The 22,252-nt window shown below is 37.1% G+C and overlaps 2 protein-coding genes across 8 annotated transcripts in view; one reads left to right on the forward strand and one right to left on the reverse strand.

Annotated features, from left to right (window-relative positions):
• Positions 1-16,738, reverse strand: dctd (dCMP deaminase). Of its 5 annotated transcripts, XR_001604711.1 has the most exons (7): positions 15,257-15,507; positions 13,175-13,286; positions 11,346-11,481; positions 7,572-7,688; positions 3,532-3,628; positions 590-660; positions 426-486 (listed from the first exon to the last, which is right to left on the reverse strand). XR_001604711.1 is itself a non-coding variant. In XM_016232326.1 (6 exons), the coding sequence occupies exons 2-6, from the start codon at positions 13,223-13,225 to the stop codon at positions 351-353; spliced, it is 537 nt and encodes a 178-aa protein (XP_016087812.1). In that variant the 5' UTR covers positions 13,226-13,286; positions 16,669-16,738; the 3' UTR covers positions 1-350. The 5 variants fall into 5 exon arrangements, 4 of the variants coding, with proteins under 4 accessions (XP_016087812.1, XP_016087803.1, XP_016087820.1 ...); XM_016232326.1 differs by lacking the exons at positions 590-660; positions 15,257-15,507 and adding an exon at positions 16,669-16,738 and having other exon boundaries at positions 1-486; XM_016232317.1 differs by lacking the exon at positions 590-660 and having other exon boundaries at positions 1-486; positions 15,257-15,531.
• Positions 16,512-22,252, forward strand: part of irf2a (interferon regulatory factor 2a) — an 11,789-nt gene continuing 6,048 nt past the window's right edge. Inside the window, exons 1-6 of one of the 3 annotated variants that reach the window (XM_016232303.1) lie at positions 16,512-16,531; positions 17,843-17,913; positions 18,409-18,502; positions 21,514-21,613; positions 21,818-21,994; positions 22,165-22,199. In XM_016232303.1, the coding sequence (XP_016087789.1) occupies positions 18,416-18,502; positions 21,514-21,613; positions 21,818-21,994; positions 22,165-22,199 (399 nt within the window). In that variant the 5' untranslated portion in view covers positions 16,512-16,531; positions 17,843-17,913; positions 18,409-18,415. Of the gene's footprint in view, positions 16,532-17,192; positions 17,313-17,667; positions 17,914-18,408; positions 18,503-21,513; positions 21,614-21,817; positions 21,995-22,164; positions 22,200-22,252 lie in introns of those variants that run through there. The other 2 variants (XM_016232293.1, XM_016232283.1) reach the window with 2 other exon arrangements.

The following is a 22,252-nucleotide window of genomic DNA, read 5'->3' on the forward strand; positions in this document are numbered from 1 at the left end:
GAAAAAAGTAAATAACATTTGATTTGGTTAATGTTGGCATCCAACTTGATTTTAATGTCATTTTAATTGTCATCCCACTCATAATAAATACTGAAACTAAAAGAATCAATTAAAAAAGGCACATCAGCCAAGGTCACAAACCGGCTGCTATTTTGCATGTAAATAGATTTTTATTTTTTTTTAAAGTGTCATGCATTAGAGCAAATACATAAAAGAAACGGCAAGTTTCAAGATTTGAAAAAACAAAGACTTAAAACAAAACAGTGAACTACTATACATCTATTTAGTAATCACTGTCAAACTCATAATGACCTTCACCAGCACAAAGTGAGAAAAACAATGAGTCTGTTTTATGAATACTTAGCGTCATGTTCCAAGTTCCTCAGTCTATGGTGACTGCCCTCAAAACCACTGGAAGTTTTCAATCCGGGGTGGTTGATTGAATTAAAATCAATGACAATCCTGCCTTGCTTTGGCTGGAATTGCCTGTAGGACAGAAATAAGAACAGAAAATATTACTGAAGCACAAGCAAATAAAACGCAAGTAGTTTGTCACTCTAGTCAAATCTGAGCCCTCCTTTTAAAATACCTTGATAAAAGTGAGAGAAAGAAAATTCACTCCTTGTCCAAGTTGCCACACCAGTAATTCACCTCAGCACACTGGAGTTGAGGAAACCAATTACATACTAGACCTCATGAGAGAACACAAGCAGTAACCCCCCTCCATAAGGCAATCCCAGCAGGGACCAAGCGCCCCAACATCTCATGAGAAAATACACTGCCAAGAAGAACCAAACCAGCAGGTGGCAAACTCCCTATTTTCCCCATTTATAGCCTTGTCTTCTGCGACTGCTCCCTGCTTTTCCTTTTATTTTTTTCCCTCTTTTTAATTCACTTTCTAACCCACTCCTTTTCTCTTTATTCTTTTATTAACCCCTCCCTCTCAGTGTGAGATGAGCTGGATGTAGCGAAAATCTATTCCTCATCATCGAACCTCTATAACAACAGAGGCTAATACAAATAAAATCTCTACTGACAGCAAAAGTATTCAAAGTCTTTGTCCACGAACAACCACAAAGCTTTGTCTCTCGCTCCCCATGTTCCTTAATGCAAAGCCAGATACAGCTGATGCCTGAGCAAATCAATTCATCATCTCATTCAGAATTCAGAATGCAGAATTCTGCACAGCAATGGTGAGGTTTCAAGAACACCTCTGTCCATCCTTCATTCCCTCTTCATAGGCCACTGAAAAAAATAATAATAATCTTTCATTGGAAAAACGCACACACATAGGTACTGAAACCTTTTTTTCCACAGGTCAAATCTGTGCACATTAAATAAGAAAATAGAAAGATTATGAATATGCAAGACTATGCAGCTAAACAGACAGACAGATAGATGAAAATAAATGCCTACATAGAGCCTTGAATGTCCAAATGTAGCAAAGCATAGTAGTAGAATAGTTAAATGTCCAGATGCTTTCACTGTTGTATAGTGAAATCCCCTCAATCATGATTGTGTCAAATGGATTTTAATACTAGCTTCATTAAATATCCTATAGCTCTGCAATCAAAGAGCTGAAGCCATGGAAATGCAGAGATACAGCAGGACAAATTCATAGTAATGCTGGAAGTATTGGAGAACAGCCTTCAAAAAGCAGCAGCAGGGGAATTAACCTTGCTACCCTCAAAGACAGGCAAGAGGCATGAAAGTATCTTCAAGGATTTCCTGATTTTCATCTTCAGGCGGATCTACTCCTTTTGTCTCCTCAGGCTCATGTCCCCCTAGTCCTATTTGATCTGACTCTGATGAAAGGCTTTAGAGTATATTTACCGTGCATCTATATATAGTGTGTATAGACAACTGGGTAGAGGAGAATTTCGTCCTGTCCGCTCTTGCTGTGGTTCCCGCTGGCTCTCTCTAACATAAATAGGACCGTGTTTGGACTGCAAACCCCACAGAGAGTTCAGTTAAGTTTTCAGTAAAACCTGTATCTCATTACAAAAAAAAAAAAAAAAAAAGTGAGGGACTTCTTCACTCACATTATGTGTGTCTAAGAGTTTTAAATGTTTGCAATATCATTTTGCTCTTTTAGTCCCAGTGCTCTTGGACTTTATCCTGACACCTAACTCGATATGTGGGCGATATGACCAAAATCTTATTTCACAATATGAGAGATTTTTTTTCATGACAACAATATATATCACAACATAGTTATTTTTGTTATTAAATATAAGAAAATTACAAAAAATATGACAAATACAACAGAACAAAAATACAAATTTACTAAATTAAGTTTTTCAGGTAGAATAGGTTCAACAGCAATAAATACTACAGAAATAATAAGATGTAAAAATAAAACTCTGCATAGTCTTCACTGTAATAAACTCATTCTTATCAAAAATAAAAACAAGTTATTTAGTCAAGAGTAGTGAGTGAATGTTTTTAATATATTGATTAACATTAATGACAAGACAGCAGCAGGTTTTTATGCTGCTGTCACTTTAAAGAGATAGTTCACCCAAAAATGAAAATTCTGCCATCATTTACTCACCTTCAAGTTGTTCCAAACCATTAAGAATCTCTTTCGAATTGTTGAATAAAGTCGTTTTTTCTTTTTTCTTTTGCGCACAAAAAGTATTCTCGTAGCTTCGTAATATTACAGTTGAACCCCTGATGTCACATGGATTATTTTACCAATCTCCTTGATACGTTTCTGGACGTTGATCGTGGTACTACCTTTGCTGTCTATGCAGGGTCAGACAGCTCTTAGATTCCATCAAAAATATCTTAATTTGTGTTCCGAAGATGAACGGAGGTCTTACCGGTTTGGAACGACATGAGGGCGAGTAATTAATGACAGAATTTTCATTTTTGGGTGAACTAACCCTTTAAGGGTGGATTAAGGTGTAAGGGATGGGTCAACAGAATAATTATAAATGAGAAATTTATTACAGATGTAATCACATGCAGGTTTTTTTTTTTATATAAGTACAATGTAAAACATATGTACACAATAAGCGCATTGTATCAAGTGATTAATTTAAATGCAAGCACATAGTAGTTAAAGTCACCTAATATAAAGTGGGATTTTTCTTTCTTCTGCTGAACACAAAAGAAGATATTCTGAAGAATGTGGGTGACCAAACAGCTGATAGTCCCCATTGACTTCCACAGTGCAGGGACAAAATAAACTATGGAAGTCAATGGGTACCATCAACTGTTTGGTCGCCCACATTCTTCAAAATGTCTTCTTTTGTGTTGTATTATGGTTTGATTTCCTATGGAGTACGAGGCATATGCAGACTTGTGCACAGTGCTTACTCATTCTTCCCCAAGCGTCTATTTTCGAAAGCTCACAGAAGCTTTTTGAGGCTTCAGGTCACACAACACATCTGAGGGCCGGGCTCCGTTACAGCCTTGATTGTACAATCGTTCGGGCCAGTCAGAACCGGCAGGAATGCAAATGAAGCTTCTTAGTTTCCAAGCCACACACCAACCCCTTACTAAGGTCAGACTCGAGAGACTCACTTGTACGTGATGCCCGCCAAGTTAAGAAGCCGTCTGGAGGCAGTCATTTCTGGAGTGTCATGGTATTTGTCTGACAAATAGATCACATCTTTTATACCTGTAAGGCAAAAACAGCAGAAGGATAGTGTGGGTCAGACAAAAGCAGACTTGTGCGCGCACACACACACACACACACACACACACACACAAACAAACAGAGAAATTTATACAAACAGGCCCAAGGAGAACAGGGACCCAAAATAGCCTGTTAGGAAAGAACAAGAGCTTGTGCTTGGGGAGAAGGAAGGGAAGTCGATAACTTGTCGCTGCAGGCTCAAGCCAATATCAACCAATCCCAATTGAGACAAAATCGGCCCTGCTGGCATCTTTAAAACACGTGGTGCATTTGGCAGCACCCCCACGCATCCTGCTGACTACTCACAAGCAGCCCACATGAGGCAGCTCTATAAAGGGCCCCGTTATAGGCAAGCTTTACAGAGAAATGTGAGGAATCTGGTGAAAACACTTAGACTCTCTCTTGCCCTTAACGCTTTCAGAGGTGAAAAGAGAAGTCCAACATTGCCAACGGTTGCTGCAATCACCGATGAATATACCGGAGAGAAAACCCCCCCCCCCCCCAAAATACACAGCGTCTCCATCATGTACTTTTATCTGCACAGGAGGAGAGAAGTGCTCTGATCAAAGGCAAAATGACTTGCACAGAGTGAATTCCACCTGTCATTAAAGGCTGCCATTACAAGCATGGGGCCTCTCCACGGTATTACTTGAACAATTTTTGAGAGGGAACAGATGAAATTACCATGGAATAGCCTGGCTATGCCATCTTAAAACCATTTTGGTGGTGACATTTTATGGTGCAGGAGACTTTGTATATCCAAGTCTCAACGGGCTATTTAAAATAAAAAGCAAACACTCAATCGTGTCCATAAAAAAAAAAGTTAAAAATGTTCTAACTAAAGTCTGATGTGATACATAAAGAAGAAGTCAGAAGAAACAGCAGTAGTGTTTCCATGTAAACATGTCTTTTCATGAAAAGAACATGAGAATAAGCATCAGAGCTGCTCAAAAACACTTCCAAGATGACAAGCTGTCCAACAGAAGGGAAGGCTCTGATGGAAGGTGGAGCAGAACTCTGGAGATGCTACGTTTCCAGAAAGCTCTCTGGAGATGAGGTGACACAGTACAGTCCCTCTGTCCCTCCAAAAACAGTCACAGGAAGTGACAAGATGGCAGCTGCTTGGGAACTGAACACTTTAATTCCTCAGAGAGAGGAGAGGCTCTAAAGCAGTGCTTCAGAAACTGAAGTCTCCGGCTCCAAGGAGCAAAAGTGCAGGGGGGACATCAACATGGGAGCCAGAGAAAGTGAAAATGATTTGGTGTAATTTCATTCTGTGAGATTGAGGGACGGACACATTTGAACGGCATTCGAAAAGAGCAGTAACACTTTCTCACTAGAGGAATAGCTACAGAATTAGATACAGAAGGGGGGGGGTGCGTAATATCTGGGGTCTTCACTTTCTTGATGCCCCCATCTCATTTACTGTGAAAGAATTAGACGAAGAAAAAAGAAATGGAGAAAGTACAGTGGAAGAGCTCTTATTTTAGTACAAGAACAGTTGTCAAATGACCGTCACAGCACACATTTAAGCAGGAATAGGATTAAAGCAAATGAAAGCAGTGTCGCTGACACAATAATGCGTACCGATGGCACCAAAATACTGGAAAAACCTTCATTTTAATAAATCCCTCTGGTTATAATTAAATGATGTTACAGTTTTTCCATTAGAGAAGCACAGGCTGGCAATATCAAAAGGTTTACCATGCAGAAATAAACAAGATACGGCCTGGTTGCCTTTATAAGAGAATCAGGGTGGATTCGCATTCAAGTCTACTAATATTCCCCTTTATCCTCATGTTTTTTCCATGCAGAGGCTTTTCTGTTTCCTCATATCATGGGGCTTTACAACTTCTAGTAAACAAACATGGTCATAACACCTTCAAAATGAACAAACAGCGACGACACCCCTGACTCAATTCTTTTAAACTCAGCATTCAAACATTAAACATCCGCTTTGTTCAGCTCCATCTGATTGGCATCATCAGAGGACGTTTTTAATGAGGTCAGACGTTCATTTTTAGCCGCGTTTACTGCATCCTATAGAGTGCGAGGAGACGAAAGGGAAAGAAAGTGCTGTGTGTGTTCCTTAATGATGCTGGAACATTGAGAGGAAGCTGACACCCCACTGAGAGATGGGCCAGGGCAAGGCCAAGCATCCTGAAGATCAGACGGCATCAGAGCATGTGTCGTGCTATCTTCAGCACACAGCTTCAGTAGGCTTTGCCACAAGAGTACATGGAGGGGGATCAGGAAAAGCAAACCAAAGAAAGAGAGAGAGAGAAGATGAGGACAAAAAGACTTGGAGGGGAGGAGAGAGACTGGGGATGGGGGTGTTAAGAGAGTTCAACAGATAAGAAGAGATTGAAAATAACAGCAGAGCAGGGTTTGGAGAAGGAAAAATAAGAGGAAGACAACCTGTCACCATGTAGGCCGTATCTAACCAGCCAAGAAGGCTCACAAAGATGACGGCTGCTCAAAGTGACGCCCACTGCAGGTTTCTCAGTATGGAAGGGTGACCATCGAGAACCTCCGTTTCCTCCTGTCTCATCCGTCATTTCATCTGCAGCCACATCAGCACTGGCACAAAGGCTCAAATATCTGAGCAGAAACTGAGCAGTGTGTGAAGTGCAGAGACGGAAAACGCATAATGCTTGCTATGCAATGTAATAGAGGTGAAAGGGGTGCCCAAAAAAAAAAAGTTTGACACTCAGGTCTGTACTACGTTTCATTTTGTGCCTTTCTCAGAAAATATTAAACGTGTTTGCAAAGGAAAGTGATAGCTTTCAAGCATAATTACATAAATTCTTAATGTCACTAAATCGTTGTACTGTTAGCAAGAAGACAAAGAAGCTAAAAAGATGCATCAATGAACGAAAAACTAATTATTTAATATATCTCTGACTATACTTGAGGCATATAAGTAGCAGGCGGCAGGCAGACTGCGTGAACAATCAATAGGAACAGTTTGAGAGCACATGTACATTCTTAGTCACATGCGAGACAAAGCCAGTTAAGAGCTCAGAGATTGCATTTCATTAAATTAAAGAAAAGCTTAAAGAGGTAAACAAATCTTTTATTCAAATTACTTCTCACTGGAGCAGTGTTGGTGCTAGTACTGAAATTTCTTTGCTTTAAATGCGTCTCTGGTGTACACTGCTATTGCGTCAAAGCATTTTAACAGTGAAAGCAGGACTGTTGATATGTTCCTGATAGCGTACATTTAACAGCATTGTGCATTTTACAGTGACAACTAACAAAAAAAACATGAAACTAGTAATGGCAAAAGTACATCTGCACCAAGTCAACAATTTAATCTTTAATAGCTGTAATACAAACTTGTTTCCATAACAGATTTATTCAAACACTTTAAATAATGAAAACAATAGAATATTTAATACAGCATATATTTGGCAAAATTCCCCTCCCTAGCCAAGTATATTGACACTGAATGGTTTTCCTGAGGTAAATGTAATGTTATGTGACATTGTATACAAGCTGTTTTAATGATGTCTTTCCGCAGTTGAAACACTGATTGTTCACTTACATGAGCCGTGATACATTTCAGTAAGTTGCACTGTTTCTTTCATCATACCTTCTGATATTATTTAATGTTTATTAAATAATGTGCTATATAGCTAGTAGTAACTAGGAAGAGATAATTGGTTCACTTGACGCTTGCAACGAGGCAGATCCTTCACACCACATTAGACAGCATCAAATCCATGTTAATTGTTTGCATTTAATGATAAAATTTACAGAATGTGAAAGTTGAGATTTAGTTAATTGTATTCATGCACTAATGCCTGCTTGAAAATTAATGTCAACAGTGAAAATAAAAGTGTTGATTGATAAACCAACATGAACATCATGAAAGACACACACACACACACACAGTCAGAAATAAGTTCAGACACACTCTCACCTGCTTGAATAATGAGTTTGGTGCACTCGTTGCAGGGGAAGAGCGCTACATACATGGTGCAACCCTTGACATCTGCCGAGTTCTTATTCATAATGGCGTTCAGCTCTGCGTGACACACTGCAACAAAACATGAAAGACCTGTTAGAAATGTTCAGAGTTCACGAACACATACGTGCAGCACAGAATGATGCATCAAAGCTATGATTAATATCTTTGCTTCACAACAAACTTGGATTGAGCTTTCTTGGCTTGTCAACATTGTACCACTTCACCACAAAAAGGCTCCAGTCACCAGTTCACTGTTAAAAAGGAAAAAGAATCTCAAAGCATGAGTCTGAACAGATGTCAGCTCTCCACAACATCACCCAGAAAAAGCCCTGTCTAATCACTCACTCTGCTCGCCTTAATTACGGAGAATGAATTGGCCCATCAGCGGTGGCACATTACCATTGCACTACGAAACACCAGCCTGACACGTTTATTTTGGCAGAGCTTCAGCACAAAGCACAGAAAGAGAGAGAGGGCATGTATTTATGATGGAAGAGAGATGTCAATAATTCACACAGATACACACACTCATTGTGTGTTTTAACTGGAAGCAGGCACACACACACAGTTCAGAGCGAGTGCACGATGATGATGATGATGATGATGATGGAGTACGATCAACCGTGTGATCATGGGAGGGACTGAGCTCTTAAATCAATTCTAACATGTATTGCATGTATATTAATCTGACTGGAATGTCAAATATTTAAAGGTAGTGAAACATTTTCAGGATAAACAATCAGCGGGCAAATATCGCAGACGATTACGCTTAATAAATCAAGAGAAGCAGAAGCCATGATCACGATTAAAATACAATTAATCTTACAGCCCTATCTGAATAGAACCAACACCGAACTTACTTAAGCTAAATAAAAACGCTATTGTCTTTCAGAGCTGCTGTAACAACAGAATCAGCCCAATTTCCATAACTGATTCTAATATTTCCTGTTTATCAATGTGAAGCTGCTTTGACACAATCTGTATTATATAAAGCGCTATGGAAATAAAGGTGACTTGTTGTTAATGCAGCTGCAGCAAAAAAAGCACAATATTAACCGACATCATTCTGTCTTCTTGCAGCATATAAACCTCGTCTCATATTCGAGAATAAGGCTAAAGCAGCATTGTGTTCACAGGGCAAAAATCAAGTTGGCCAGTAAATGTGATACTTAGTATTTCAGCAGCCTCTAGTGGCACAGTACTGTACAGAACCTTCATAAAGCTAGAATCACTGCAACTATTGCCCATACTTGGATACTTGGGCTTAAATGTTTTCTCAAATCTGCAAAAATGTTAAGCAGTTGTCATCCATTCCTATAAATACTGTGAGTGCCATTTTAGTTGGCCTCCCAAAAACAACAAATGTACATTTCATTGATTTACATTTAAAATGATGCATGTAGATAATTTTGAATCAGTTCTGCCATTAACAATGTTTCATGGTTTAGTACAAAGTCTTGTACTTTTTTCCACAATTTTAATAATGAAATGGCAATTCTTAGTCAATTAATCCTTATAATCTCAATTACTTCTTAGACAATTAATCGTCAGCCAAGTTTCACAATTGCGACAGCCCTAGTTGTAATACTGTGACACTGTTTCACTCCACTTGGACTTTTTTTTTTTAACATAACCAGCAAGACTGTAAACAATTACCTACTGTAGAACACTAAATCTGAATACCTAGTAAAAAATTAGTTCTTACCTATTTATGAACCAAATACATTCTATTTAAACAACTAGTTCAAATGTCCTCATAGCTGAACTTTTTGCTAATACTCACTAATACATACTTTTAATTCATAATATTAAAAAAAGCCCAGTGGCGCTTATTTTTCACCTATTACCTCGGCTCTTGTAAACGTTGTAATATAATAATCAAATTAGCATACTGATTACAAAAGAGAGAATCCAAACTATGATCCTACCGACTATAAACGGTTTACCTTTATTGTGCCACATTGGTGCATTAAGAGAGACAAGAGATATGCCAAATTAATCCTTTGAATAGAATTAATGTACCGTCACTCTGCATGAAATTTAACTCTATGCCTGAGCGAGCCACAAATGCAAATAAGATTTTATTTCTTTAGGATTTTTATATTCATAAATCATTTCAGGTATGTGATTTTAAACTAAATACTTTCCACAAAATGCATTCATTAGTGCCAAATATATGGGTAATAATACCAAAGCTTTATAGGAACTTTCCCTTGCTCATCACTACCTATTCTAAAAGAGAACACAAACATGCAGCTTATCAAGAGGAAAAAAGCACTACCATTCAAATGTTTGGACACACTGAAGACACGTTTACATTTTAAAATAACATTTTATTTTATATCTTATACACACGTAAAGGTACTCACGGCAACCCATCAAAATTTGCGGTAGAAATATATTACTATTGTTGAGTAGAATGTACGTAATAGGCTGCTACTACTACTACTAAAATTATTAAAATCTTATTTTTAAGGAATAATCATACAATATTTCTTCAATGTTGTAATTGTAATATTAAATGACCTTTATTTTCCCAAAAATTTAATTTGATTAATTTTCAATACTTAAAAGATAGATTAAATGAATATTTTATGCCTTAATGTAAATACACAACACAGAATTTCTGAGCAAAAAATCATAAGGCTATTGTAAGAATAAATGAAACTTGTTTTTATGCTTTCAAATAATCAGACATGCTAAATCAGAATTTGGAAAAAATAAAACATTTCATAGGGCCCTAAACATGTAATTTTTGTTAAACTTTTAATAAATTGATGTTAAATTGTTTAAGTTTCATGATTTTAATTAATTAGACATGCTTTTTGATTAAAAAAATTTAAGTGAGTCCAGAAAAAAAAAAAACACTCCCCCCCACAAAGCCATAAACCTAGGGGAAACACTGCTATATTATTTACGTTTCCTGTATTTTTGATCAAATAAAAGCAGGTGAGGCTTTTTCAAAAACTTTTTTTATCTTATCGACCACAAACGTTTGAATGGTAGTGTAGTGTACTTCTTTTCAAGCATACCAGACATCAGAAAAGTTCTATATAACGATCAGCTGAAAACACAAACACAAAACTTTCAAAAACTGAACGATGTCTGCTGAACCAAGCCAAAACTAATTTTCTGCATTCAATTTAAATTTTGGGTCACTTTGTAGGGTCCAACTCTGTTGGCTTTGTTTAAAAAAAAAATCTTCCTAAGCCTGGCAACTGACATCAGAAACCAGGGAGAAATACAAGTCACGAACAGTTCAGATGATCATCCAAGTGCCAGACTGATAAATCCTCTCCAAGGTTTCACACCTTCCCTTTGGCAGTATGACCCATTCAAAGTCCCGAGTTGGCATGTGCCGCCTTTAGGAACGCCAGCTCTAGCTCATTTCCATTTCTCACACTAATAGCTGCCACAAAGTGACCTTGCCCATTCCCTCACTCAGCAGCTCCACCTTTATCTCTCCCATCAGCCCCATGCAGGTGAAAACTAATCCATGACCGCTGCTATGTGCTCAAGAGAGCATACACCTCGCCACACTGCGTTAACAGACACCATGTGCTGCGTTGACAGAGCCTGAAATCAAAAAAGCCTTTTAGGCGAGTGTTTAACGTGAGTGTGCACTGACCTGTCTGTGTCAAACAGAGACAGAGTGACTGATAATTATGGGTAAAAGCTTGCTGCAGTTCAAAAGCCAAGAACCCTGGGGTCAAATGCAAAACTCACCATAGGGGTATTTGGTGTCCAGCTTGTTATCAGCACTGCGAGACCAGGGCAGCAGGTCATCGTCACAACCGTTGGGCATGCCATTGTAGCCAATACCCACTATCTTGTTTTCTTGATTCACAATACAGGCACCAACCTGAAATGAAATTGAAAAAAAGCTTATTTTGCAAATATCTATCACAATGAAGACAGCCAAGAGGCACAAGCCTGGTATTAGAGAGAGAAAAAAAAACATTCACGGTCTAGTGAGTCAAATAATCAGTCATACTTCACTTTTCATTCCACAGACTTCCACTCATAAACACGCAAATGCAGAAGATCAAAACGCAAGCTTATGCGAATTTCACTGTGTTCCAAAGTTCAAGTTTGTTGAAAATTTGTGCCAATTCATATCATGTGAAGACAGGTGACCAATAAAAGATCAATACATCAAGTTGTGACTTTATTTGAATTTTAAAAAATGTGAGCTTTAAGCCTGCAGGATGCACCGTTGCAGCAAAGTGGAGTAGGTTAATATTCTTACATTCTAGATGTATTGTATATTGAATAACACTCTTAAAAAAGACACTGCAGAGTGTGACATCACATTGTGACCATTCCAGCATTTTAATTGCATATTAAATTTCCATCCAACTGGAGTACAGTTTTTAAACTAATAAACTTACATGCATATTTGTCAGTCAGACACAAATGATACAAGAATGAGATTTATGTAAGATTACAAGTAAACCATGTGTGTTTAAAATATTTAAATATATAATAACCAGGTTTATATATGTATACATGTCATCAATAAATCCAGTGATCTTTTATTAGTACTATTTGTAAACCATATCTCATATTTTAACTAACTGAATCTTGCATATTCCATATTTGAACCATATTCAAATTTTTTAACAGATTTTTTTTCACAATTAAAAGATTTATGCACATTCTAAGGTTTCTGAATAAATACCAAATGTACTTTAAATAAATACAACAGATGCAAATACTTGAACTATGCACAAACACAATTTTTTTTTTTTTGAGTGTTGCACTATTCCAGTTCCTATAAAATCTTAACTTTTTGTAACAAAATACACTACATTATAAACACAACACTTGTGGCAGGACGATAAAAAAAAAAAACTAAGAGACTAAGAGACTTCAGACTGATCTGAACTTAAGTCAAGCACCTGACCTGATGGCTTACTGTATGTTCCAGCAAGACCCATCAAATTCATCTGATGCAACACAGGTCAGCAGAGGAGGATAGCAAAAGGGTTTCCTGAGACGATAGATCACTGTCAACAAAGTTCAGTCAGCGTGAGTGAGTGGGGAGAAGGCTGACAGCACCCGCATTCTCGGTTCACCAAAACTCTTGTGTCTTAGATATGCAATCCTGCTCTGTGCCTTTAGGAGCAATAACGGCTGCATGCATGAGCTGACCGAGGATCATGCTTGACTGAACTTCAATATTGCACTTAAATATCGGGAGTGTTCATATTGGCCAGGAGGTCACAGCACAGCAGGGGAGCTCTGAAACCAGAATACGTTCTTACAGTACATGGAGCAGATAAGAGGCCTGTGTCCTTTGATCAAAAGAAGCTGTAAGGTGTTTGGAGATCTTTAAGGTACTATAAGCTGTTTAGAGCTTCTCCAAGCTAATATTAATTGGAACAAAATGGTTTTAACAGAGAGAAATTAAGATCAAGGTATTGCAAAAATTACAAAAGATGTCTATATTGATTGTAATTTCAGCATATTTCAGATTGATGTATGGTCACCAAATCAACCCACATTTCAATCTAGCAGGACTGCAAGCAATCAATCTCTAGGTCTCTAGGTACCTGAGAACTGGGGTCCTTGCTCCGCTGTGCTGATAAGAAGGCAACAGCCATGAAATACTCAGGCCACTCCAGGTAGTCCTGCCTCTTCTTTGTCAAACCTTCACTGTGTGTTCTGATGGATTGAAAAAATAAACGCAATTAGGAAAAAAATCTAAACACCTGTTATCATCAAAGCACACAAATACAGAAAAAACATCACTGATACAACATTTAGGGAAATATAGTACAGTATATGATCATACGTGTGAACAAATGATTTTTACCAGTATTTTAAGTACATGATAAAAATAAGGACAGAATATATTGTTTTTTATAGCATACATATTAAGCTTAATGAACAATGTTTAAATCATAATTAACATGTACTTCCCAAGCACCGCAACAGACTGATACTGACATGCTGGCAAGGCCGAAAAATCTGCCAATTTTTGCCAATATTTCAAGATTACCAGCACTGGCCGATATCCATGCCCACTTGGACGATAAATAGTGTTAGCATTCCCTTATGCCATCTCAAAAATCAACCAGGATACTAATCAAATGAATCAAAAAATGATTTAAATATTTGAAAACAGAAATTAGTGTAAAAATGTTCAGCATATGTCTCTCAATTACTACACTTACATTTTATCTTATTTCTTACACTACAGTTCAAACATTTGGGGACTTTTTTAATGTTCGGAAAAAAATTAAAAACTAATATTGTGCAATATTATTAGAATTCAAAATAGTGTGCTCTGTTCTGTGACAGCAAAGCTGAATTTTCAGCATCATTACTAAAGTCTTCAGTGTCACATGATCCTTCGGAAATCGTTCTAATATGCTGATTTGCTGCTCAAGCAACATTTCTTAGTATTATCAATGTTAAAAACAATTGTACTGTTTAACATTTCGATGGAAACCAATCATTTTTGATGACTGATGAATAGAAAGTTCAAAAGAACTAGGCTGTACTGGAGTGGGCTTTGATTTGATTGTCAAATTTTTGTTTGTCTTTACTCTCACTTTTGGTCAGTGTATAATTGCTGAATGCTTATTTGTTTTTTTGTCAGAAAAATTAAAATTTTTGAAAGGTAATATACATGCACTAAATTGGCCATCAGTCACTGACCCGGCCCTCTAGTTATTCATATCTGAAAAATCCACTAGCAAAGTGTGACTAAGAGCTTGCTGGCAAAATGAAAGTTTCCTGTTGTCTCAGTGGAGTACTAGATCTTTACTTGTGCTGATCTTAACACCGGCATCCCTGACGCCCCACTGAAGACTGTCTACATGTGTGATTTGAGCACTGACAGACATTATCATCAGAGGGTTCTCCTCTGGGGCTTTCCATTTTAGCTTAAAGTGATATTACACCTTTTGCGACACATCTCAGTGACTGTCTTTGTAAGGCATGGGGCTTTATGTGTGAACATTTAATGGACCCATCTGACTTGACTTAATGTCTCTGGTGATTCAGAGCAGGTGTGTGTGTGTGTGTGTGTGTGTGTTAGTCTGCTGGTGAAATACTGTGCAATGATGATCTGAAGCTAATGGCGAGAGCAGTGACACAATGCTGAGGCAGTCATCATTAAGCAGTTTTCAAATGTGCAGTTATCTGAAAATCATTCACACGATATAGATGAAAATGCCATGGGTTTCAGATTTTCCTTTCAGATCTAATGTGATTTGTGATGATTATAAAAACTGTCTGTCAAACATTCATTTTGTAGTGCACCCAACATACTGCGAGCTTACAGGGCCGAAGAAGGCAAACACGGCCACAAGAGGGCAGTCAATCATCATGTTCATACCAGTCCAATCTATTTTTCAGTATTTGTCAGTTGTATACACGCTGTAACACTGAATTAACAGACCAAGGCATTAACTGTTTGTGATAATGTGTCAGAAACATATAGAGTTTCTGTTAACCTATTAACGTGCCCTTGTTGTCTGCACAAAGCTCACTTGTAACGAAAGCTCATGCAACTCACAGTCCTCTAGCACATTTCTCATAAACACAAATCTATTGTCATGATAACAGATTCCTGTCTGACGTGGTGACAATGAATTCAACAGTAAAACAACAGATCAAAACATTACCCGTTGAGCTGTGATGTATCGTTCTTTGCATTGTGGTCCATGGCTTAATCAGAGAATGTTGAGTCTGTTCTAATCGCAATTTCTTTCCTGATGTGAAGCGCACTAAACACACACGTACAGCACAGCAGAGCTGAGGAAGTTCCCGCGAAAAACCAGTCCACAACACTGTTCCGGGTTTAGACTAATGAGTTGAATAGCACCATCTCTACGCGGTTCTGCACATTACAGTGAGTTATTCTCACTCTTTTTACAATACAGCCAGTCTTTTATAATCTATACGTCTTCTTGAAATGACCTCAGCGGGTCAGCAAATGCGTAAAAAACGCGCATTCGTTCCTATACTTAGTGTAAAGTACGAATACTCTTCTGTCGTACTCTGGTTTTTCTTTAGAAAAAAAAAAAAAGAAATACAGAGCGTAGAATTTAAAACTCTCTTTAAAAAATGTTTAGAAGTCATGTAAGTTAATTTTACCTCCTTAAAATGATATATGGATATGAATCATTACATAAATAACGCATCAATTTGATTATAACGAAAATAAACAAATTAACAACAAAACTGAAATTGCACAGTTGAAAATGTTCACTTGAAATAAAATATAAATAAACCCGATTAGTCTACCGCATGTTCTTTCACGCATTTTTAATCGATCCACGAGGAGTTAAGTTGGTCTGTAACAAATTATTTTAATAAATATTATTATTATTATTTGTTTGTTAATTTTTGTGTTTAATTTTGTATTTTCAAACCTGTATGACTTTGTTTCTTCCACACAAAATTCGAAAATGATTTTGAAGAATGCTGTAACGAAACTGTTTCGGTTGCCTTTGACTTCCATTATAGACAGACAAAGCAATGGAAGTCAATGGCAACCGAAACCGTTTGCTTATCCACATTCTTCAAAACATTTTCTTCTGTGCTCAGGTATGAAATTACATGAGGGTGACTGCCATTTCTGGCTAGGCTACTTCTAATGTTTGCTTTCCATAGAAAGAGTTCTCTTATTAAGTCATAGAATTATCATGAAACTATTTCATATAAATCCTCCACACCCCTTCCATGATCTGACACCACAGAAGGGCATTGCGCAATTTCGTACCCTAATTAAATCAGGCCTCTGCTCTAAAATAAGCAGGGTAACCAACCGCAGTCAGCAGAAAACAGATGGTCCATGAGAAGTTTCCCCACAAAGGCATTTCAATAAATAACTGTGTCTTTCTGGGATCAGCACAAACACAGAGTTGAATCAACACCTACAATTCGCTCAAAATCAAGTAAGTTATATCATTTACGAGTTTTTGGAAATCCAGTTTAAAACATTTATATTTCGAGAAAGCGTTTAACAAAAAGACAAATGCCTCTCAGTTGTTGTTGTTGTTCACACGATTGCAACATACATAAGTTACTTAACCGAGTTCTTTAGTCACAAAATGTTTCAATCCTCGTCTGTATACCTGGTAATAATAATATTACAGTGATAATAATATTGGCACAGACATGTCCCAACACTGGTGCGATTTACTGGTAGTGTCGTCGAGTTCCAGCACAGCAGGCGGCGTGGCGTAATGTGGAAGCGGAAGTGAAAGTGAAAGAAAGGCTCCGCAGACCAATGAAACGCTCAGTTGTTTCACTTCCGGTCTGGTTCTCGATGACGGTTTTGCGTCATTCTACAAAACACGAAAGGCAGGGTTTCTGGAACAGTTCAAACGGAAATTACATGAGGGTGACTGCCATTTCTGGCTAGGCTACTTCTAATGTTTGCTTTCCATAGAAAGAGTTCTCTTATTAAGTCATAGAATTATCATGAAACTATTTCATATAAATCCTCCACACCCCTTCCATGATCTGACACCACAGAAGGGCATTGCGCAATTTCGTACCCTAATTAAATCAGGCCTCTGCTCTAAAATAAGCAGGGTAACCAACCGCAGTCAGCAGAAAACAGATGGTCCATGAGAAGTTTCCCCACAAAGGCATTTCAATAAATAACTGTGCCTTTCTGGGATCAGCACAAACACAGAGTTGAATCAACACCTACAATTCGCTCAAAATCAAGTAAGTTATATCATTTACGAGTTTTTGGAAATCCAGTTTAAAACGTTTATATTTCGAGAAAGCGTTTAACAAAAAGACAAATGCCTCTCAGTTGTTGTTGTTGCTGTTCACACGATTGCAACATACATAAGTTACTTAACCGAGTTCTTTAGTCACAAAATGTTTCAATCCTCGTCTGTATACCTGGTAATAATAATATTACAGTGATAATAATATTGGCACAGACATGTCCCAACACTGGTGCGATTTACTGGTAGTGTCGTCGAGTTCCAGCACAGCAGGCGGCGTGGCGTAATGTGGAAGCGGAAGTGAAAGTGAAAGAAAGGCTCCGCAGACCAATGAAACGCTCAGTTGTTTCACTTCCGGTCTGGTTCTCGATGACGGTTTTGCGTCATTCTACAAAACACGAAAGGCAGGGTTTCTGGAACAGTTCAAACGTCCAAATTGAAGAAAAAAAAAATCACTGCCTCTTTCTTTATAAGATGAAGAAAGTATTTCTAAAAAAAAACATGATGCCATTTTTTGCGTAGTTCCAGGACGGGATTGTGTAACACATCTCATCGAGGGATCTTTAGAGGATTATCGGCTGCCTCCCCTACAGGTAAATACCTAAACAGCTTCAAAGCAGAAGTATGAATTTATCAATCTGTTTACAAATAGATTCTACACGATCTTTTGTCTGTTGGGTTGAAACATGTTTACACTAATAAACGTCCAAATATGTCTCATTATGGTTTATTCATTATCTTGTATCGTTAATCTTTATTATGATATGCATTGATATAATATTCTGAATAATAATTTTTCTTGGCTTATATGGAATTTATGTGGAAGATAATCCATTTAAAGAGAGAGCACGTTGTGTCCCATTACAGAGGGACTCATCATGGCTTTACAGGGATCTGCAAGGCTTCACTAACGTTAACCCAAATGTTGTCAGTTCTATGACCACAACACCTGCAAATCTGAAAAAAAAAAATGTTTTGCTGTATATCTTAACTCATTTGTTGTTTGTTTTTGACCACATAATGAGTTTTCTATGTGAGACAGAATGTCCAGTACATTTGAAATCTTCACTGTATTGGATTCTGTTCAGCGTCAAGATGCCAGTGGACAGAATGAGAATGCGCCCCTGGTTGGAGCAACAGATCGAGTGTGGGCAAATTCAAGGTCTGCACTGGGTCAATGAGGTGAGAGAAGAAATCTGACATCAAATTATAATTCATTTAAAGAAGAGTATTTTCATGCTGGGAATATATAGATGTATAAATCTTGCATCACACTGAAGGGGTTTATTCTGTAATAACAACCGGCTATTACCTGACTCGCTTGCCACACAGGTAAATAATTAGCCTCGAAATAAGGATTTGAAATTAAATATTTTATTGGCTCTTTAAACGCAAGGCTTCTACAAAGAAAAGCAGTTCCTAACAAATGGCTTTGAACAGACAAAATTCAGACAAGACAGACATTTAAGGCATAATGTACAGTCATATCACTATTCACCAATGACACAGCTTTTCACTACATAAATAAAGATGAGGACAGAAAATGTAAAAAGAAAGCATTGTAAAATTGTACCTGTTTATTATCTTAAATCTATTGCAGCATACAAAACAATCATTCTGGCAACAAGTGGAACACTTTGACAGTATTACCGCAGGCCTGAAGCAATTGGGTTTTGAATGAAACTAAAGAGAGCATTGGAGCTCAGGGTAGCTTCAAAGGTTTCTACATGTTTTTGCAGCGATGAGTAATGTATCACAGACATATCTCACGAATCCTTTCATAAGCAAAGTGTAGACAGGGTGTAAATAAGAGACTCATTGCGCAGTGTAGAGAGCTTCATTGATTATAAATGTGAGCTCGCGATGAACTAAGATGATGAGTGACAGCTTTTGAATTTTAAGGGAGTGTGTAAATGTGATACAGATTTAATACAACATTTCAATAAACAAGAAGTTAATATTAAGTGACTTACATTGTCTGACTATAACACTATTGACTGATTTTGCTCTATTTCATCGTCGAAAATAGTTTAAAACAAAGACATCGCATCTCCATTCAAACACAGCAGTGTTTTTAAACGAATCTAGTGAGTCAGTGATTCATGATTACCCATTCATAAAGACAGTCACTTGCTTCATTCCTGAATGAATCAGCCGTTCGAATGAATCAATTGAATGAATGATTCAGTGATAAAATGAGATGGTCCTCACTGCAGAGTACAAGATCCAGGGGGCAAGGTTGGATCCAGATCCAACTCCTCCCACCTTACATATATCTAAACCTACCCGTCTCCACCCCCAGATCCCTAAACCCACCCGTCTCCACCCCTAAACCTACCATCTCCACCCCCTAGATGTGGATCCAACCACACCCCCTGGATCTTTGTTCTGCTGTGAGGGGCTACTGGATCAAATCAGTGACTTGCCTCCACCTGCTGGCAGTTTTAGTTTCATTTTTAAAGTATCTTTTCAGTTATTTAAATCATTTAATATTTCTATATTCAAAATTTTATATTTAAAACATTAATCTCATCATGAATTTATGGATTTAATTGCGCTCATGCCACCTCTGAGCCTCATTAAATGTCTGAAAGTACACCAAGACACTTCTGTGTTCTTCTGTGCCACCTCTACAAATTAATTTTGTTAATACTGATTTAATTTGATTGGTAACTTATGTTTCTTATTCTACTTGTTCTTATTCTGTCGTTTTAATTAAAAATTTTAAAAAGCTTATAAAATATATCTTTTTTAAGAATTTGACAAAAGATGACATAATTTTAATAAAGTTAGAGGAGTCAAATATCACCTCGTAATGGGAAGGCTACTTTTTGATAAAATTTTGGATCATTGATTAGAAGGTTCTCCTAAAATTTTGAACGTGCTCCAAAATTTTTAAAGTTTAAAGTAAGTGTAGAGCCTAGGGGTGTGCGATATTGACAAAAAATTATATCTCTATAGTTTCTGGGATTTTATCGATAACGATAATTAGACGATATTTTGCTGAGTGTGTTATTGTGCTGGTACCTTAAGGACTGCCGAAGACAGCTGACTCCTAATGTTTTTAATATTCTTCATATTCTGTGTGGTGGTCAGTTCATACTGATAGAAATTTATCTTCTCCCATAAGTTTTAACTGATTTTTGCATTTTATGGGCATTTTTACCTTTTATAAAGCCATTTGTTCTAAAAGTGTCCATTATCTTTTGAGTCAAATTCTTACATTTAATCAGGGAATTAGAATAATAAGACATTTGGGCTGTTACCAAGCAAATTAAATCAACACAGAAGCTGCATCTGAAGTGGCATTTAGATGTATTTACACACATGTATTTTGTTTAATGCAAGACATGAATGCATTTAACCTGCAATTACAAATGCATAAATAATGTTTTGATATATTAAACATAAAACATTGAATACTTATATTTGAAATTATTTAAAACATGAAAAAATCGAAAGAAAGAAAAAGCCGAAATGTGAAATTAAAACCGCCAGTAGGTCACATTTATAATCATGGTAATTTTTGGAGAAAAACGGCACTCTTCGTGTGAAATTGAATAACTATATGAAGTGGTATAAATATATAAATTTTCTGCCATCATGTCTTGAATTTGTGATCATTCTAAATGCATTTTAATAGACTGAATCATGCAGTGAAAGAAAACACACTAAATGCGCACACGCACTAGTCTAGACTTCACGTAATGTATGCGTGCGCTCTGTAGGGATGTTTTGAATGGTTTTTGCAAAATACTCGACAATGTCAAATCGCACATCGTTAAAACAACAATTACGATATTATCGCAGACGATATATATCGCACACCCCTAGTAGAGCCCCAATGTTGCTAATGATGACAGTTATTATTGGGGAATAACGCACTGACCAATAATGTCACAACTGACCAATCAGAATCAAGTATTCCAGAGAGCCATGTAATAAATATTTATTTATGAATGAATGAATAAGCCATGGGAAAGAATTCTTAATTTCATGTCATGTGCAGAGTTTTATAGTACAGAACTTTATATCTGTGTACGTTAATTTTGAACATGTGACTCGTGGCAGTTTGTGTCTTTACTAATACATTGTGAAAATTATCTTGTAATTTTAAGTATGCTTGAAATGTTACTCAACTCATTGTACATGGATTGAGTAATAGTACACTATTAAAATGTTTCTATTAACAGGAGAAAAAGATATTTCAGATACCATGGATGCATGCAGCCAGACATGGATGGGATTTAGAAAAGGATGCACCTTTATTTATGAACTGGGCCATTCACACAGGTAGCTGTTGAAAGAGCTGTTGCTCATTGTCTCTTGTATAAAGAATGAGGCTAACTGCTTTAAAGGTGAAAATTGTACCATGCATTCGAGTTGATTCTGCTTTTGTATACAGCTTTGAATGTATTTCTGTTGGTTCTATTGGTTTGTAACTCCATTTTGTTGTATAATATTTTGATTCAGTTGTTACTGAATTGTTTCATACAGGAAAGTATCGTCCAGGTATTGACAAACCAGACCCTAAGACGTGGAAGGCAAATTTCCGCTGTGCTATGAATTCTCTACCAGACATTGAGGAAGTGAAAGATAAAAGCATGAAGAGAGGAAGCAATGCCTTCAGAATGTACAGATTGCTTTCCTCATATGAAAAAGCTGTTAAGAAAGGTAATTACAGTCATTAATTAAATACTATTTAGAAAAAAATCCCATGTCATTCCATAGCATTTTTGCTCATATACTGTACTTATTAATGTCGATGTACATCATTTTATTCTGGTGTAGAAATTCTAATGATGGCTTTTAAGATTTTCTAAATGCATATTGTCTTTTTTCAGGGAAGAAAAAGATGGACCTGGAGCAAAGAGCAAAAGTAGGAATGCATGAATCTACACTCAAAACAACAGTGCACATTTCTGAGTATAG

The sequence above is a fragment of the Sinocyclocheilus grahami genome, unplaced genomic scaffold (genome assembly GCF_001515645.1).
Source record: "Sinocyclocheilus grahami isolate Dianchi unplaced genomic scaffold, SAMN03320097.WGS_v1.1 scaffold17.1, whole genome shotgun sequence".
NCBI classification, from domain to species: Eukaryota; Metazoa; Chordata; class Actinopteri; order Cypriniformes; family Cyprinidae; genus Sinocyclocheilus; species Sinocyclocheilus grahami.

Coding starts and splice junctions, on each gene's coding strand:
- dctd (XM_016232317.1), bottom strand. CDS start 15,297: ATGGACCACAATGCAAAGAACGATACATCACAGCTCAACGG. Junction 13,287..15,256: donor GATACATCACAGCTCAACGG/GTAATGTTTTGA, acceptor TCAATCCATCAG/AACACACAGTGAAGGTTTGA. Junction 7,689..11,345: donor GGACACCAAATACCCCTATG/GTGAGTTTTGCA, acceptor GTTTTGTTGCAG/TGTGTCACGCAGAGCTGAAC.